This window comes from Maylandia zebra, linkage group LG20 (genome assembly GCF_041146795.1).
Source record: "Maylandia zebra isolate NMK-2024a linkage group LG20, Mzebra_GT3a, whole genome shotgun sequence".
In the NCBI taxonomy this organism is placed as follows: Eukaryota; Metazoa; Chordata; class Actinopteri; order Cichliformes; family Cichlidae; genus Maylandia; species Maylandia zebra.
Window position 1 is genome coordinate 29,341,185 of NC_135186.1, and position 19,828 is coordinate 29,361,012.

General features: G+C 41.1%; 2 protein-coding genes across 3 annotated transcripts; both read left to right on the forward strand.

Annotated features, from left to right (window-relative positions):
- The first annotated feature begins 282 nt into the window (after window positions 1-282).
- peds1b (plasmanylethanolamine desaturase 1b) lies at window positions 283-9,139 on the forward strand. Its single transcript, XM_012917812.4, has 6 exons — window positions 283-512; window positions 3,217-3,336; window positions 3,430-3,521; window positions 3,600-3,744; window positions 3,884-4,096; window positions 5,273-9,139. The coding sequence occupies exons 1-6, from the start codon at window positions 377-379 to the stop codon at window positions 5,392-5,394; spliced, it is 828 nt and encodes a 275-aa protein (XP_012773266.1). The 5' UTR covers window positions 283-376; the 3' UTR covers window positions 5,395-9,139.
- Window positions 9,140-14,117: 4,978 nt separating this feature from the next.
- Window positions 14,118-18,428, forward strand: LOC105940822 (ubiquitin-conjugating enzyme E2 variant 1). 2 transcript variants are annotated; one of them, XM_012917813.4, is made up of 4 exons: window positions 14,118-14,216; window positions 15,206-15,354; window positions 16,306-16,431; window positions 17,829-18,428. In XM_012917813.4, the coding sequence occupies exons 1-4, from the start codon at window positions 14,195-14,197 to the stop codon at window positions 17,973-17,975; spliced, it is 444 nt and encodes a 147-aa protein (XP_012773267.1). In that variant the 5' UTR covers window positions 14,118-14,194; the 3' UTR covers window positions 17,976-18,428. The 2 variants fall into 2 exon arrangements, with proteins under 2 accessions (XP_012773267.1, XP_012773268.1); XM_012917814.4 differs by lacking the exon at window positions 16,306-16,431.
- Window positions 18,429-19,828: the final 1,400 nt, after the last annotated feature.

The following is a 19,828-nucleotide window of genomic DNA, read 5'->3' on the forward strand; positions in this document are numbered from 1 at the left end:
TTTTAAGGAATAGCTGTAAATTGTATCAGCGCCTTAAAACATTATTGGCCCTAGTGAAGGTTACTGTTTACTGCACTAAATTTGCGTTTCCTGCTCATTCTGGACTACCGCGGGCACGAGCAGAGCGGGTTCTAGACAGCACGGGTGGGGTCAGGAAATTCGATCGCGTCCCTCGCAGCCCCCTTCCCTATTGGTCACTTGGCTGCCTGTGAAGTAACCAAGCAGCCAACTGGCTGTTGATTGGTAGCTGCGTTCAACGGCTTGCACCTCATTGGCTGAAAACATTGCGCTGTCTGTGGGCTGAGAAGTTGGTGATTCTGTTGGTTCCTGGTGGTGAGTAGAGAGATTGAAGGGGCCGGGCCCATAGCGGAAAGAAATGGCGAGTATGGTTAACGAGAACGAGTGTGGAGGGGAAACACAGAGCCTTGAGCCACAGGGACCGGGCCGGGGAGCGGCCAGATGGGGTCCACAACACGCCGGTGCCCGAGAACTGGCTAATTTGTACTCGCCAGGTGAGTCGATCCTCTCCGCTGCAGCTCCGTCTAATGGGCATGTTCACCGAGTGGCGGTGTGACATAACGACGGTCTTTATTCAGTCACCAAGAAACAAACTGCTAAAACTACTAAACGAAAATAAGCAGATTGTATTTAACTGCTCCACTTAAATGACACCGAGCAGTCGTCGGCAGTATGGGTGTATTACAGCCACGGTGCTGTCGTGACACAAGAGGAAATTATGTCAGAGTGGCTGAATTTGTTTTCGAGTGGCTGTGCTGCTTTGACATTTCGAGCATCAGGGAGAGAGGTTATAGAAGAATACACTGCCTCTGCTTTAGGCTCAGAAACCTCGTCTGGTCACGGAGCTGCTGTGACCTTTCGTATCTGTGCTGTTGTTGGTTGCCAAGTCAGCACACACGGGCTGCAAACACAACCAAAAACTCATGCTCTGAATTGTTTGGAGAGCTCCATCGGTCACCCTGTCAAAACACTCAGTGGTGTTTCACGCCCATCATAAAAATGCATTTTCACAATGGCAACTGAAACTAGGTTTTGCATGTGACTGATTAGAAACTTATTTTAGTTCCTGGGCCACATGCAGCCCCCGTTTGATCTTAAGTGGGCCAAACTGGAAACACTGCATTAAAAACACCCAGGAAGTCCTGTGATAGTGGTCATCTGGGCCAGAGAGAAAAGACATCCTTTATCCCAGGCATTTGCCACTCAAGAGAAGATATTTGTAATGCCTTAAGAAAAATGTGCAACTTCAAAAATATTCTGCTTTTCCACATTTCTTTGAGTCTACTGTCATTACACGCGCATTACATTTCTACACAGTTAAGTCACAGCAGGTAGCATGGTTTCTCCTGCATATTAAAAACCTTGTTACTGTATGATTTAGTTTATCTAGAGCTTGATTTCATTTGACGTTTTCAAACATCAGGGATAGATGTTCACATGGACAAAAAAAAAAACCCTGTTTAAAGTCTTAAAAAATGCCCCAAAAGTAGAGGCTAATGCATGGTTATTGGGTGCTGTTGATTGCTCCTGTTTGTTTTAGGATACTTTTTCATGGCAGGTTTTGGACCTTCAGTGAGAGAATATGAGGAATAATAATCATAGTATCAGTATTCGGACTCACAAATGTCAGCAAATTCCTGGAAGGAGATTTGACGAAACTGACCAAAACAAAGGCTGATGTCCGCAGGAGGGAAGAACGTCTCATCATTTTATTTGTATCTGGCAACTGGCACTGGATACATTATTAACACATAATGCACCAACACAAATGCTGGCAAACACTTAACATAGGTAATGTCGGTTAGGCAAAAGTCTAAATCAGGCCTTAGAGAGAGGGTGAGGAGACATGTGAAGGGAGTTGGGAGCAGAGCAGCTGCTCCCCTGAAAGAGCCAGCTGAGGTGGGTCAGGCATCGTTTCCTAGGTGCCTTCCCTTGGAGGTTTTCTAGGTACGTTCCTCTGGGAAGAGATCCCGGGATAGAACCAAAATTCACTATGTCATCTGCATTGGGAACGCCTTGGGGACGAGGCAGGAATGAGATATGTTACTGGAAACATAATGATGTTCTGGAATACCCAGTGCATGTCTGGAGCCACAAAAATTTGACTTAAGCAGAACAAAACTGATGAATGTTTCTCAACGTTAGGGCTTTCTTAACAGCTCAGCAAAGAGCACCAATATCACTGACTAACATTTCTGACCAAAAGCAATGCAAATTCACGTTAGGCAAGGAAAGTGATAAAACCACAGACTATGATGGAGCGGGTAGATAAGCTGCCATGTTCAGCTGTGTGTCTGGTCAATAACACAGCTGGCTCATGTTTCCTGCTTCGGCTGTTGAGTGACTCTTTGGTGGCAGAGGGGGTGAGATAACCACCATCTTTAGTGTTGCTGAATTCGCCAGTGGATTTCTGTTCATTTGTTGTGTGCATTAAATCTCATGCTTATAGTGTCTCTGGGGTGTGCATCCGACTGGTGGATGATAGGGCCACGGCAGACAAGATCTGCTGAAAGCTGAATTAATCAAATGTTTTGTGGGCTAAATTATCATCAGATCATTCTAATTGTTTTTAATGTTTTGGTAAAATCGTTATGGTTTCACAAGTGGGGCATGACAGAAAAAAATAAGCACCACAGTTTAATGGAACATACATTTGTTCGGGACAGATTTATTGGAGCGTAAGCTGATGTAAATATAAAACAGCCAGTAACAATGAGGTCACACGTTAATGAGGGTTAATGCAACAAACTAGTGTTATATTTTTTAATGAATAAATCGAAATGCTTCAAAAATGTGAGTTGGTTCAAAATGAGTTAGCGCATGCTCAAAATTTCCCCTTTGACAAATATTAAAATCTGTGGGATAAGCACTAAACTACTGAGTTTTTTTTAAAAGGAATAAGTCCTATTCACCCACTCCTTTTACTAAGATCTAGTCTTGTGGTTTCACACTGTGTTTGCTGCTTTTTTGCTGTTTTGTTTCTAGGTCACTAAATTACAGTCTTTGTGCTGTAACATGTGGACAGGTATTTCAGGCCCTGCTGCTCATTATTGTCAAAGAACAGAGGAATGCTGCCACATCAGACAAACACGCAGAGTCGTTTCCTAACCTTTGAACATCACTGGAATATCTGCACTGAAAATGCTGCACAAGTGATTGAATTTGTCACTAAAAAGCTCCTGTTTCTTGTTCTTTAAGGCAAAAGATGTCAAGAATGGATCAGTGTCATCCTCTGCTTCTCTCTCATGGCCTTCAACCTCATTTACCTCCTTGCCAATTTCCATCAGGGACATATATGGTCCATCCTGCTGGGCATTGGTAAGTACTAAATTTTAAAAAACGATGTAGTCTTCTTATGTGTTATTATTTGCTGTCTCGTTTAACAAGCTTCTCTTTTTTTCTTCTTTTCAGTGGCGGGTATCCTCACTGCAGACTTTGCATCAGGATTTGTTCACTGGGGGGCTGATACGTGGGGATCGGTAGATCTACCCATCTTTGGAAAGGTATGATTTCCCATCATTTACCTCCAAATAGTCATTTTTCAAAGGGAGCATTTTCCTTAATTTGCCACATATATGCAGGCCTTTATACGTCCATTCAGAGAGCACCACATCGACCCCACAGCCATCACCCGTCACGACTTCATTGAGACCAACGGTGACAACTGCATGCTGACCATAGTCCCTCTAGCAAACATGGCCTATAACTTTCTCACCTTCTCACCTGGTGAGTTTCGTATCAAAAAAGCATTATCTCCACCGTGACAATGCTCTAATCTGATAAAAAAAATAAAACTGTTTCTTTAAGAAAAGGGCAGGAAGGCAACAGCAAACAAACTACCATGTTTGTCTTCTTTTACCTGCAGCGGAGATTTACCATATCTACCCCCTGTACTGCTACCTGTATGCACTGGCCATCTTTGTGACTCTTACCAACCAGATTCACAAGTGGTCTCACACATACTTCGGGCTGCCTCGTTGGGTTGTGTTCCTGCAGGACTGCCACATCATCCTTCCCCGCAAGCACCACCGCATCCATCATGTCTCTCCTCACGAGACCTACTTCTGCATCACTACGGGTTTGTAGTATTATTTCGTCTGGATTACCCAGACCTTTTCTCACACTACCCAACCAAACTCTGTCTACCCACTTCTACTATGTTTGCATGTTCACATGGAAGATTTGCTACATTAGGGCTTAGTCATACAGGCCCAGAGACTGGTTGTTGACCCTTTGGCAACTGCTGTGCGCTAAGGAAACGTGTATTCCCTGACCAGCTGGTAAAGGTTGCTGGCTGTTGCAGGGCGAAAACGGTTGCAAAGAGGGTGCTTCATGTCCAGGCTTGCATGACTGACTTTGGGTTGTAGTGCTTTACAAAACCTCCCAACAATGAAGCTGCACCTGTGCTGACTTACTGACAATGTGTTTGTCATGAAAACTGCTCCTTGCGCAGTTAGATTGTGTGTAAATACATGTACATTTATCTGCCAACTGCTCAAAATAAGATCAGTACTCTGTATTTAAGCCCATACTAAGTGTGTAATTAAAAATTGTCCTAAAGTTCTGTATTTAAACAGGCTGGGTTAATAATTAAGTTAATAATCTTTTTTTGTTCCACACTTGGGTCTTAAAAGTGAGTGATTATTTCACCTTGCTGTAATGCCTGCTTTAAGGTATCTTCGGAACCTGTGGGCAAAAGAGAGGCTTTTTTTGATTGCAGCCCGCCTGTAGTCTGAGCAAGCTTTAGTAACATGTTTATAAACTGTCTGAGTGGAGAACAAAAAAGGAACTTATTGACCTAAATTCAATTTAGAAACCACTGGTTACCCAGAGCCCGGTCATTAACAGGAAGTTTTGATGCAGGTATAGGATATCCGGCTGCACGTGCAGCCTGGAGACATTGGCGGTTGATCGCAAAAGCAAAGTCACAGAGTAGCTGAGGGATTCTCAGTAGTAGAAATATCGGATATGGTTAGTTAGTGGAAAGGGTTATATTATTACAGATTTCCAGAGCTTATCAGAGTTAAAAAAAATAAGAATATGTTTCAAAGAAAGAAGGTTAGGGCAGGTTTTATAGTTTTCCATTGTGTGTTTATTTCTGTTGAAAGATGGGTTTTGACCCTACATCTTCATTAAGAGTGCTTCGCTCAGTGTTATGCACTGAGTGAGTGGGTCTGACTTAAGAAAGACAGACAGAATAAGGGATGTAATTAAAGATGATTTGAGAGTTAATGTTTGTTTTTTAATTCTCCAGGTTGGCTGAACTACCCTTTGGAGAAGCTGGGTTTCTGGAGATACTTGGAGGATCTCATCCAGGGTGTGACAGGAGAGAAGCCGAGGTCGGACGATCTGAAATGGGCTCAGAAAGTCAAGTAACACAGCGGGCTAACTGCACCCTACCTCAGACAACACTGGGTCCGTCCAGGCTTCTCATCCCTTTTTTCCCCCCACACTTAGTTTTTCTTCCTATGGACTTACAATCTAACACTTTCTGATGCCATAGCTTTAACTATTGCACATTGTTTTTCTTTTTTTCAAAAGGAGGGCTTTGTTGGTGGAATTTTTCATCACTCTCACACAGATAATATTTAAAAATAAATGCAATATATCCTTGAAACTTTATATATTTAACACAGCCCATCACTTTTTAGGGGTTTTGCTAAGGAAGAGCGATCATATACATTTGAAATCACTTTCTAAGGAAATCAAATATTTTCTCCACATAAAAAAAAAAAAATCAAACTCAACAAAAAAAATACTTGAAAGGTTAAACTCTTTGCTTCTCCAGAGCCACAGCTGTTAATTTGAAGTGATGATGAATCACATTATATTTAGCTCAGCTTTATTTTCTGTGGATCTGTTTCTGCATCTCCACTTTATCAAGGATCTACTTGATGTGCAAGTGATTTTAGGCTTGAATTTTATTTAGGTCACGGTGCGTAGTCAGGCTGCAGTGATGTAGGACTTTTTGGAAGCTTTACCAATTTTGATATCTAAAGATCAAATTGATAAATATTACTGTTACATTTATTGTATACTTGCACATTTGGGTTCAGCTCAGCCCACTTTTGACACTCTTTAAAAGCGAGGTAAAGATGCGTTCAAGGATGATTAATATAAACAGTTTCTAAAACACAGCCATATTTAATTGTTTAATCTGGGGCGTGTCAACCCCCCCAAAAATGACTCCAAAAATACTGAGAAACATAGACGGTGTAAAAGATGGACGTAGCCACAGTGAGGTCACCCAGAAGTCAGTGAACTGCAGACTTGTTGGTTGACGACTTGTCAATCACAAATGGTCAGCTAATGGATTATTATCCTTTCTGAAACTTAGAATGAGCAAAATGTATTTAATATTTTATCTAATATGATCAGATCCATAAAAGCATTTCTTGGAGGCCATTAAAAAGAACGTATATTTAAAGCACTTCCATGTTGGCTTCATGTCCTAGGAGCTGCGTCCATCTTTTATACTTTCCTAACAAAGAGGAGATGTTACCACGAGATGCTAAAGGAAAAGAAACCCTCCCCTAAAAAAAATCAAAAGAAAAGCTAACTGCTCCTGTCGGATCATAGTGGTATTTTCAATTTCATTTGTGGATCTTTGCATGTGATCCAACCATTGAAAAAGTCATTTTCAAGCAAAACCATTTGATTTGAAAGGCTTGTAAAAATTTACAAAACTGCAGTCATCACTGATGTTAGGTCATTATAAATTTGGGGCAAATAGAAATAAATTCGGTTGTTGTATCTGCTGGGTTAGTCTGGCCCTAAAATCAGACGATCATGTGCCCTCCATGCAAACAAACCAGTTTTCAGGAAAGAGGCACATGCAGTTTTTTGTCAAGCTGCCTTACACGCCGCATATGCAGTACTTCTGTTTGTTTTTGGTTCAGCTGCAGCTCTTTTTGTTGTGATGTTGCATTGTTCTGTCATTCTGGGGTTTGTATCTCGCATGGTGAGACGCAGACACTCCAATGTTACGTGTCAGCTTTATGTGATACCGTTTTCACTCCGTGCTTCTCGCTATTGCTTGTATCGTGGAAGGAGACTGTCAGGTTCAGAGCATAACATTCCCGCTGACCAACGTTGCCACCGTGTACCTTCTCGGTAACTGACGAGCAGGCTCGGTGATTGTTTCAAGGGCTTCACTGAAGGGTGACGATCTTGGAGTTTCCTTTAAAACGTCTAGATGAGATTAATTGGTTGAAAGTTTTAATGTTTCAGTCATTGATTTGTAAATGTATTGTACAGCAATTAACTATGCATTGTAATAAGAGGCCCTTAATTATATGTCTTAACTCATCTGATTAGGTTCAAATGCCTTTCTTTTTCTATAGTTTACACATATTTGCTAAATCAGAAGAACAGGAGTTTAAAAATTTAGCTACTTAAGAAATTGCATGACAATTTTTCTTTTTTCTAATTAAGATGTCACACAGACGAAAGAATGCATGCATGCATATAGCATGTCGGCTTGTGCAAGCAATGCACTGGGTCACCAGCTTTCCTTTGAGTTTGTGCAAAAGCAGTCATGAATGGGGAGGATTGCGCTCGCTCCAGAGGAAACTAATCGTACTGCTTTTAAGAAATGACCCCAAACTTTGACCAAATGGTCCCATGTCTGAACCACCAAAGTGTTATCTTCATTCCAAGGAAATCCTGGCAAAGTTTTTCAGGCGGAAATGGGAGAAGGTAACCTTCTTAGGTTGACTGGGTTAAAGGCTTACTTGTTAAGCTTAAAGTAGACAGATTAATGATCATTACAGTTACGTTTGCAGCCAAAGTTCTGCTTTATGTTACGTGATATTCCACTTTTAGAATCCTTCATACTTGATTATATAGGATTATTTACCATAGGTCAGCAGCAGGAGTACACTGCAGACTGCATCGTGCTTGTAGAGTATTGTGAGAAGCAGTTCTGTGTGCGCTTGGTAGTGTCATTTTGCTGGTAGATGGATGGTGTGACTGCATTAAAGTTTAAGGCCCGCTTGAGTTCTACTCCTGTAGTTCTTCTTGGTCAGTATTAGGCAAAATGTTTGTGCACTGTTACACTGCGGTGAGTGAACGCGTTAGAGCCTTTGCAGACAACTTTCCAAGTGGGAATCTTGGCGTTGGCTTTGCTGGATGTTTCAGTGCTTCAGCAAGTTGCTTTTTGTGATCTTATAAAGGTAATGGCAGTTTAAAGGATGCTTTGTGCTTTTATAAATCAGCAGAATAGAAAAAAATAAGGATAGAGGGTGGAAATGATAGATATGACATGCTGTCATTCATTTGGAAACTGACAACTTTATTTTAAATATGTATGATGAGCTCAGAAGGAACCCAAACCATAATAATCTTTTCTTGGAGAAAGACTGGACATCTGTTGGTGTGTACGGCTTTCATGGTGAATAACATGGTTGTGAGTGTGGCTCTAACATGCATAAGCTTTCTTCTTACTCTCCAGATGATCTCAGGATTGTGGTTAGATGAATTAAAGTAATTGTGAAAAACAAATTCCTTTTTTTGTGAAGTTAAGGCCATTATTTCAGAAGTAAAAGTCATATACATCAGATTTTTTTTAAAATCCAGAGTAGTCACATTATCGTAGATGCTTTCTGGGATCTATTGTTACCATAAATCAGTACAGTTAACTTGGCCACTTGTTATTGAGGTAGAATTTGTGATCGAGCTGTATTTGGATTTTCCGCTTAGAGACAGTGAACTTTCAGCAGTGGATTTGAACGGTGTTTTGCGACAGTATGTGGTCAATTAAGTATTTTTTTTTTCGCACCTGAAAAATTTAGTGAGAGCAAATGAAGATGTTAGTAAGTGAGATGGGCAGTCGGAATCTCTCCTGTAATGGTCCTCGGACTTTATTGAATCGCCTTATCCTCTTGCCAACAATGTGGGAAAAGAGTTCATTGACTGACTTTAAATTGCTCATGATTTGACTCTTGCTTCTTCTGAGGTAAGGTCCATGTGGATGTTGTTGTTGTTGTTGGTTATGTACACTGGTGGTGGGGATGGAGTTTTAGATATCAGATTAATGCCTTGATGCCTTTTTGTTGTCTTCCAGTTGGAGGACTTACAGTGTAAATAATATACTGTATTTATAAATAAACTAATAAACATATTTCTGTGTTTTTCTTTCTGTTATCATTATTATTTTTATTTAGTTTAAGGCTGGGAAAAAAGTGTATTATTTAATCTGTTTTAGGAACTTGTGACGATTTCACAGGGTAAATGGTAAATGGCCTGTATTTATATAGCGCTTTACTAGTCCCTAAGGACCCCAAAGCGCTTTACACATTCAGTCATCCACCCATTCACACACACATTCACACACTGGTGATGGCAAGCTACATTGTAGCCACAGCCACCCTGGGGCGCACTGACAGAGGCGAGGCTGCCGGACACTGGCGCCACCGGGCCCTCTGACCACCACCATTAGGCAACAGGTGAAGTGTCTTGCCCAAGGACACAACGACCGAGACTGTCGGAGCCGGGGCTCGAACCAGCAACCTTCCGATTACAAGACAAACTGCCAACTCTTGAGCCACGATCGCCCACGTGCACAAGTACACAGAACACCACCTTCTCATACATAATAATTCTATTTTTTAACCTTGTGATGAAATTTTAAAAAGCTAATTTGTATATACAGTTTTAATTTGAGTTATATTAGCAAATCTTTTTGCAATGCATTCTTTCAAAATGTATAGTGCAATTTATTTATTTTTTACATGGGGAAAAAAATCACACCAATAAAGTCTCTAAAACTTGCAAAAACTCACATATCAAACATGATACACTTAGCATTAAAGGGTTAAATCAACTGCTTGATTGTGTTTATATTTGCCTAAGTAAAGACTTTCTCACCATAACTTTTTGCAAAAAAGGTACAATAATCGGCAGCATCTGATGGTCTTCTGCCGCTGCTACAGGTACTTGCGTCAGTGGTTAAAACATCCACAATGAAAAGCGTATTAATAATTAATGACCCTGTCTGTACCTGGAGCCTGGCCCTCGACACATTTACTGCTAATCGATGCACTTCTCACAGACGCAGCTGTCATGTTACATTCCAGGCTTCTGTTTATTCCAAGCAAAACAAACACTTTAAATTCACTTATTCAATTAATCCTGTTCAAGCAGAACAGACAAATTATTCTGCACTCAGTTCGACTACACCATATTGAGGAGATTCTACAATAACAAAAGCATTCAGCAGTCATTTCATTAGGCACACCTGTTCTGCTGCTTGTTAATGCAAATGTTAACCAATCACATGGTACAAAGACAAATCTATTTAAGTGTGTAGACATGGTCAAAACGGCCTGCTGAAGTTCAAACCAAGCACCAGAATGGAAAAGAAAGGTGATTTAAATGTTGATGCCTGACGGGCTGAGTATTTCAGAAACTGCTGATCTGCTGGGGTTTTCCTGCACAACCATCTCAAGAGGTCACGGAGAACGATCTGAAAAAGAGAGAATATCTTTGCAGAGCTGCAATTTTCTGTGTGAAAATGCCCTGTTATCTCAGAGGTTAGAGGAGAGTGGCCAGACTGGTTTGAGCTGGTAGGAAACTAAGTCAAACAATCGTTTTATACAACCAACGCACAACAGAAAATAACCCAGGTGCCACTACTGTCAGTTAAGATCAGGAAACTGTGACTACAATTCACACGGGCTCACCAAAATTGGAAAACAGAAGAATGGAAAAAGAATTTGCCTGATCTAGTGTCTTGATTTTCTGCTGTCACGTGTCAGAATTTGGTAGAAACCGCTTTCAAGCATGAAAGCATGGATCCATTCTGCCTTGTCTCAACACTTCAGGCTTGTGATGTTTATCTAATGGTGTGACGAATATTTTCTTGGTACCCTTTGGACCCTTTAGAGCCAAATGAGCATCTTTAAAATACCACAGTCTGCCTCATTATTGTTGCTGACCATGTCCTTCCCTTCATGACCACATTGTATCCATCATCTGATGTCGGTTTTCCAGCAAGATAAAGCACAAAGCTCACAATATCTGAAACTGGTTTCTTGAACATGACAGTGAGCTCACTGTTCTCAAATGGCTTCCACAGACACCAGATCTCACAGAGAGAACCTTTGGGTTGTGGTGGGATATCATGGATATCATTGGATATCCCAGTTCTTTGATCTTTGGGCTGAAGGAAGAACAACACAATCTCAACAATCTCATCAAAACAATTCTCTTTATTCCATACACACTTTGAGCATTACAAACATCCGGACAGGAGGGTGTCCGCCAGAAGTGTCTGACCATTTCTCACATTCTTATAGCTCCGGCCCCCCTCCACACTAAGCATTCACATTCACGCCTCTGTTAGTGCGACCCAAGGCAGCTGTGGCTACAATGTGGCTTGCCATCACCAGTGTGTGTGAATGACTGAATGTTCTGTAAAGCGCTTTGGGGTCCTTAGGGACTAAGTAAAGCGCTATACAAATACAGGCCATTTACCATTTACCATCTTTCTCTCTTACAGCACCTAAGTGACGGCCTTGGCTTCCTGTTTTATCTCCTCCTGATGAGATGGGGCAGAAAACCTCTACAATATATTCTGTTCTCTTTGTAATCAGAAAAGGAAGGCCATGATTCGACACAAACAGCATTTCTTATAACTCAGCAGTATAAATGGTAAATGGCCTGTATTTATATAGCGCTTTACTAGTCCCTAAGGACCCCAAAGCGCTTTACATATCCAGTCATCCACCCATTCACGCACACATTCACACACTGGTGATGGCAAGCTACATTGTAGCCACAGCCACCCTGGGGCGCACTGACAGAGGCGAGGCTGCCGGACACTGGCGCCACCGGGCCCTCTGACCACCACCAGTAGGCAACGGGTGAAGTGTCTTGCCCAAGGACACAACGACCGAGACTGTCCAAGCCGGGGCTCGAACCGGCAACCTTCCGATTACAAGGCGAACTCCCAACTCTTGAGCCACGATCGCCCCGCATCATAAAACGGTGTAATGATTTCACAATCTTTAATCCAAGGAATAATGTGGCCTATAGCCGTATAATGATTCAACAATTCTTTGATTAGAAGTAAAAGGTGGCATAAGATAGTATAGTAATCTCACAATGTGCACCCAACAAACCTACAGCAACTGTGTGATGCTGTCATGTCAGTTAGTAGGGCTGGGTTAACTGATGACAGGGTACACCCTGGACAGGTCGCCAGTGTATCGCAGAGCTAACACAGAGAGACAGACACCATTCACACTCACACCTGTGGACAATTTAGAATCATCAGTTAACCCAACTGCATTCAAACTCCACACAGACAGGCTCCTGTGGAGTCAAACTCAGGACCTTCTTGCTGTGAGGCAACAGTGCTAACCACCGTGCTGCCCTGTGAATCAATAAATGATCAAAAGGGGGGAATGTGATGGCACTGGAGAGCTGCTGTACTCTGTACTGTTTTCTGAGACCTTTGCCAAGGCAAATTAAAATCTCACAGAGACAACTTGTTTTGTTTCAGATTTCCGTAACAGCTGATACTGACATAACAGTGTCACACAGTTGCTGTTGGTTTGTTGGCCGCATATCCATGATGTTCCACCACATCCCAAAGGTACTCTCTGTGAGATCTGGTGTCTGTGGAAGCCATTTGAGAACAGTGAGCTCACTGTCATGTTCAAGAAACCAGTTTCAGATATTGTGAGCTTTGTGCTTTATCTTGCTGGAAAACCGACATCAGATAATGGATACAATGTGGTCATGAAGGGAAGGACATGGTCAGCAACAATAATGAGACAGACTGTGGTATTTTAAAGATGCTCATTTGGCTCTAAAGGGTCCAAAGGGTACCAAGAAAATATTCGTCACACCATTACATCACCGTCACAAGCCTGAAGTGTTGAGACAAGGCAGAATAGATCCATGCTTTCATGCTTGAAAGCTGTTTCTACCAAATTCTGACCCGGCCGTTTGAATGTGACAGGAGAAATTCAAGACACTAGATCAGGCAAATTCTTTTTCCATTCTTCTGTTTTCCAGTTTTGGCGAGCCCGTGTGAATTGTAGCCACAGTTTCCTGTTCTTAGCTGACAGGAGTGGCACCTGTTGACGTGTTGTGCGTTGGTTGTATAAAGCGGTTGTTTGACTTAGTTTCCTATCAGCTCAAAGCAAACTGGCCACTCTGCTCTAACCTCTTGAGATCACAAGGCGTTTTCACACAGAGAAATATTGTTTCTGAGTCAAGAACACCTCTTCCTTTTAATTTGCAAGCTTAGGTCAACCTTTTGACACCAGACTCCACAGCTTACTTGCTATGTAATAAGCCTGCAGTCAGTCAGTGAATGACCTAATCAAACTTGGCATGCTTTAATCTATCCTTGCTAATTAAGGGTTTCATGTTTTAATCTCTCACAGCGATCTTTTTCTTCTAATATATTGACACTCCCCCATCTTTGTTATTTTAATTGTGGCCTTTGCCTTCAGAAATACCTTCATTTTTCATTCCCCATGACGCTGAGGGTGCTGTAAAATGGTTTCAAATCAGTAGATGTAGATGCACATGCACAATACCTATACATACCTACCTAAAAGTAGATGCACATGCTGATGAATGACCTCTTATAGGCCCATCCTCCTCCTCAGTCATGCTGGATTTCCACAATTTCTGCAGAAGCACAAAACTCTGACCTAAATTACATGTATACTGATTTATCATGCAATGTGAATAGAACTAGTAGAGAATTACATGCTACATTTGAAGAAAGATGATTGAAAGATATACCATAAAGGCAGAATTCTGGACAAACACTCTTGCCTTTGGAACTGGTGGATTTAAAAACCCCTGGAGCAAAAGGGCAGTTAATAATATCTCTATTTAATGAAATGACTATTAAAATAAGCACAGTTTTTTTTGATGCTCTGACAGAATTAAATCGTTTAATATAGTGACCTGCCTTGGAAAGTATGCCAGGTTAGATTATCTCTAAGTTAATGTGCTACTCTGACGACAACAACAACAACAACAATAGTAATAATGATTATTATTATTATAACAGTTCCGTTTTATGCAGCCACATAGCTAATCAGTTTGCTTAGAGCAACAAAGGAAGCGCCGCTGCTGTCTTCTTGCTCGCGCACGCACCGCTGGCTACAATGGTAAAAGTGCGTGCTCGCTCCCGCTGTGTAGCGACAAGATGGCGGTCGCCGCCGGATCAGGTAAAACGGTTGAGACGTATTTAATCACTGCGAAAAGCTATTTTTGAACAGTGTTGTCAGTGAATTTTTACCGCGTACCTGTTAGGTTTTATGATTAGATGGATTCCGCATTGAGGCGCTGTGCTATGTTGTGTTATTACATAGAAGCTAAAACAAAGCTGAGGAGAATGAATAGGAAGCGATGCTAGCAGCTAAGCTATCTTAAGTTAGATAAAAGGACAGCAGGTCTCACTTCAGTGCTGTTTTATGGGCGTGGAGCCGTTACTCGCCAGCCATCAGCAAATATGAGGCATTGCAACTTGCTTATGCATTTGTGTATTCATTTATACATTTTAATTTAATAGTTTGATTTAGGATGCTGCTTAAATTACAGCATCCTGTTGTCAAACCACAGCACCGCCACCCCACCGGAAAATGACAGCCTGTTTGCGACGTCAGATTATTTACAGGCGCGATGTGTTGCAAACCGGGTGTGTAGCGTTACTTAAATGTCATCAAGAAATGCGGGTGAATCCCGCAGTAAGACGGTCTTCCTGCCCGGCTGTTAAACGTAAACAGTGACTGTACGTTTTCCGAGAGCTCATGAGGGAAACATGACCTGCGCTGAGCTTCACTGAGCTTCTCTGGAGACGCCGGTGAGCTGAGCTGAAATGCTGCAGCAGCTGGCAGTGTGACTGGGTTCGTTTGGATGGCTCTGTTAAGGGTGCAGCCTCGTCGTATCTCACTGCGGAGGCCAAGTGATGCGGCACCGCCGGAGCCAGATGCTCAAGTCTCACAGGACGTGAAAATAACACCTGCTCTTATCAAAAGGCTCACGTAGGCTGCGCAGCTGAGGCGTCCCTTATTTTTTCTGTCTTATTGAGTCATAACTTCATAACTGCAAGTCATTTTGTCTGGCACACTGCTGGCAGTTTTATTTAGCTTCGTAAATCTACCTGTGGCTCTGGAAGTTTGCATGACTGAATGGCTGTGTGTTTGCCCACAAACAGGCGTTAAAGTTCCTCGCAATTTCCGGCTCCTGGAAGAGCTGGAGGAAGGTCAGAAAGGTGTGGGAGATGGAACGGTGAGCTGGGGCTTGGAGGATGATGAGGACATGACCTTAACACGATGGAGAGGGGTGATCCTTGGCCCCCCAAGGGTTAGTGGTGCCATTTTTAACACCTGGATGAGGACTTTGCAGGAGCAGGGGAGTGTTGACCAAGCCAAAAGATTAAGTTACTTAAACCAAAGGTGTCAGGTTTGATTTGTGCATGGCATGATGTTGGGGAGCAAATCAGGTCGTCCATGTGAAGAAGAGGAAAACATCGAGGCACTAACACTACTTTGCAGTGCTTCGAATGAATGTTTTTGAATTAAAACAGAATAAATGTGAAGCAGAAGCACAATTAAACTCCTGACTAAAGACCAAATATCGCATAAGTTTGCAGCATAATGTTGTTTTTGACTGCTGACAGATGTCCCAGTATCTTTTTAGTTAATTTTTATTTATAGGTATTCATAAATACTTAGCACTGCTCAGTGCTAAGCTGTAAAGTTGAAATGACCTATATGAGACTGTTATTGAAAATGCTGTTTTTAAATTATTGACTACAGTCCTTTGAGGACCTCTTTCACAGGACCATGGACATTACCGTATGTTAGATTGCAGCTGGGTCAGCCAGTTTGTCTTCATCTACAGTGTATTCATTTACTGTGTGACTGGGTAAAACTGCAGCAGTGCTGTCACAGTTACAGCCTGTATGCAGGGAGCATAAAAAAATTCTGGCATGCCACCAAATGTTTTGGCCAGAGCCAAAAATTGTAATAAAATTAGCAGTTATGTTAATTATAGCAGACATTTTTGTTGATTAGATTAAAGCAAAAGGCACAGATTTGTGTAAAAACAAGGTACCGCAGACTCTTTAAACTCTCCCCAGGGCCTTTGTGAGTCAGGAGAAAAAAAACCCTACAAGGGTATTTCCTGCCTTAGTTTTCACATGATGTTGTTGCACACAGTGAACATTGTGTACTTTTTTTTTTTTTTTTTTTTTTCCCTTCAAAGTTCGGTGTGCTGTCTTCTCACCTCTCCCTAACTTCCTTTGATCAACAGACAAGCTATGAAAACAGGATGTACAATCTGAAGGTTGAATGCGGGCCAGGATACCCAGAATCACCACCTTTTGTCAGATTTGTGACAAAGATAAACTTGAATGGCGTGCACACCTCCAACGGTGTGGTATGTGAATTATTTATCATTATTCTTAAGCTTGATTGGCTCATTTTGGATGCACTCTGTGGAAGGAGCATCATATCTGCTCTGTGGAGTCAGATAAACAACTGATCAACTAGCTTAAACTGGCCTATCACTGATATGTCAGGATATATGTTTCGTATCATCTTATTGTTTAATACTCTCACTTACTGGTTGAATATTGGCTGAAATATCAATATAAGATTTTATTTACTCCTTAAAAGTCCCAAAAGGTCCAGCTCTGCAGTTGTCTGGTTATGAGTTCATATCATCTTGTTTAGAAGACGGCCATTGGTTCCATGGAAAAAGACGATAATAGATGATTTACATAATGTACATCTCGATCTTTATTCAGATGTTTTAGGATTTTCCAAGAGTTTTTTTTTTTTTTTTTTTTAAAGATCTCAAAAAATTGGTAATATGTGGGATCTTTTTTCCTAACTTACATGAGCACCATGCAAGTTAGGAAGAAAGACGAGGGCCAGTTCAGCCTTCATTCTTATTTAAAAACCCACTTAGGGACAGTAGGTAGAGTGGTGACCCCATGATCAGAAGGTCGGGGGTTCAACTCCACTGAACGGCTACCCTGAGGTACCCCTGAGCAAGGTACCGTCCCTACACACTGCTCCCCAGGCGCTGCATTGGTGGCTGCCCACTGCTTCACTGGGTGAATGGGTTAAATGTAGAGGAACTATTTCCCTATGGGGACTAACACATATACACACATTATACTTTCAGACTTTTTTATTTTTATTTTATTTTTTTACTTTTAATGCAATATAATATTATAAGAGATTAATTGTCTAATATGGTCATCTCAGGCACACTGCTCTACCTTTAAACACCCACCTGCTACTCAAACCTTTTATTTTACGTGGCAAAACGCTGGGGGCAAAGGATAAAATTGCTTGTTTCAGTCTGTGGATAAACTGAGATGCTGTACCAAGGTAATTCATTAAGGATCGCTGTGAGCTATGGATCATGCGAAGCGACACTAGTCTATTTGGAAATGGAATAGATACAAAGGTCCCCCTTTTTTGCACGTAAATAACATGACTTCCTCGCTTCTTTGTGGGTGGTTGCACTCATTTCACTTGGTCAAGCGTGTCAGTGCTCATTCATCTGTTGCTCTGCTTTTTTTTTTTCTCTAATTGTATGCCCAAGGTTAATGTGTGAAGCTTGACTTAAACACATTGCAGGTTAAAGCAGCAGTAAATCAGTTTCTATTAAAATAAATATGAATACCGGTATAATGGATCTGAACAATGAAATACAGTTATTAAAAAATAAATAATTTTTAAAAACATTTTGGTGCTTTAAAAAGGTAAATCCAAGATGGGGGATAATTACAATGTCTAACTGCATCCATCTCCACCCTGCAGGTTGACATGCATGCAGTGTCTGCGCTGGCCAAGTGGCAGAACTCCTACAGTATCCGGATGGTGCTGCTGGAGCTTCGACGGCTCATGACCTGCAAGGAAAACATGAAGCTTCCTCAGCCACCTGAAGGGCAGATCTACACCAACTGAGCCCCTGCTACTTTTGACTCCATGTTTTCTTTTTGTTTCCCACTTGTTCCTCTCTCTGTTTTGCTTTCATCCCTTTATCCCATCCCCCGCCATGTGACATTCCACCTCCTATCAACACCTTGGCTGAATGCACACACAACAGAAAACTTATGAATACAAGCAGATACATGCAGACGTACACACAGACACTGCTGTACACACACACACACACACACACACACACACACACACACACACACACACACACACACACACACACCACTTATTAAGCCGTCATAAGTCATTCCAGCCCTCTGTCCTCTCCTATCACTGGAGCTCTGGGTGGACTCGAGTCTTCAGTCCACACCAGATACGATCATTCGAATACTGTACATCTTACTAATCTTTTTTTTTTATTATTATTATTTGTTTAAAAATGCAGATTGTACAATAACATAAATAATATTGAGTGTATCTCGTTGTGTGTTGACTTTTTTTGTATACATATCTTCACATCGATGCATGGGTTCTTCGAGGATAGTTCTCCATCAGGGTGTACGTCTGAAACCTCTTATCCAAAACACATTAAATTTTTATTTTTATTTATTTATTTTTTCATGATGAGATATTTTATTAAGCCCGTGTTCACACGAGCTTATAAAGAATTGACTGGATCTCAATAAGTGGGTGCACATGACTGTTAAAAGAAATTCTGTCTAAGAAAGGTCCAAAGTGAGCAATGCATATTCATGCTACTATACCTGATCTTAAGCATATGTACTGTAGGTCTGCAGTTAAACCATGCTCTAAAAATATAAAGGAAACAAGCTACCTCTTTTGAGCCTGTATAAAAAAGAGCAACTATCTAATGTGAATGTGTCTTGCTCTTTCTCTTTCATAAATCCAAATTCATGCTTGTCACATGGTTGTGATGCTCGATCTAACTATACAGGGCGGGGCATGTGAGTATGAAGTCATGCAAGTTTACAGGAAGAGTGACAATGCTGTTTAAATGTTCTTTAATCACCTTAGCAGTTGTGGTAGAAGATATGTAGACATGTAATTCATTTAACAGGAAATTTCCCCCCTCAGGCCATATTTACACAGATACACAAGTCTTGCATTGCAATTATATTTAATATACCTTGATAAGCATGAAGTAACATCTCATGTTGTTTTGGCACCTTTATGGTAATTGAAATAATTAGAAACCTGAATAATAAAATGCGCTGTCAACCAAAAATGTTCAATTTAATTAATCAAGATTAAATAAATGGGGTTGTCCAAACGGACCATTTGTTCTAATTTTGGCTAATCCTAAAGGGCCTTACTAAGCAAGACACTCAGTGTAGAAAGCTTCAGTCCCTGTTCAAATACAGTGTACTAGTGCCTCTCAAAAATGACTAAATATTATAATAAGTTATTTTTTTGCAATTTCATGTGCAATAGGTCAAACCTTTTTTATCTTAATTTTGATCATAGCTTGTCGCTCATGAAAATTAGAAATCCAGTAAATGAGTAGTTTGAATAAATTATTATTTATACAGTATAAATACTGCAGACTAGTACATGAAACCACTATGATGAGTGACTATGCTGATTTGACAGATGTCTGGATGATGACCATTGACACCCTTAAGCCACCGAAGGTCACTGCTGAAAAGGCCGGCTGTTTGTAAAATAGTGTATTAAAGCATATTAAGGGAAAGTTGACTGGGGAAAAGACTGATGACTGCAGGCTCGAGAAGAGTTCAAGAAGGAGCTTCACAAGAAATAAACTGAGGCTCTGTATGTCCCCCAAGAACCACCATGCACAGATGTCTTCAGGAAAGAAACTACATCTGTCGCATTTCTAATCTAAAACTACTCCAGAA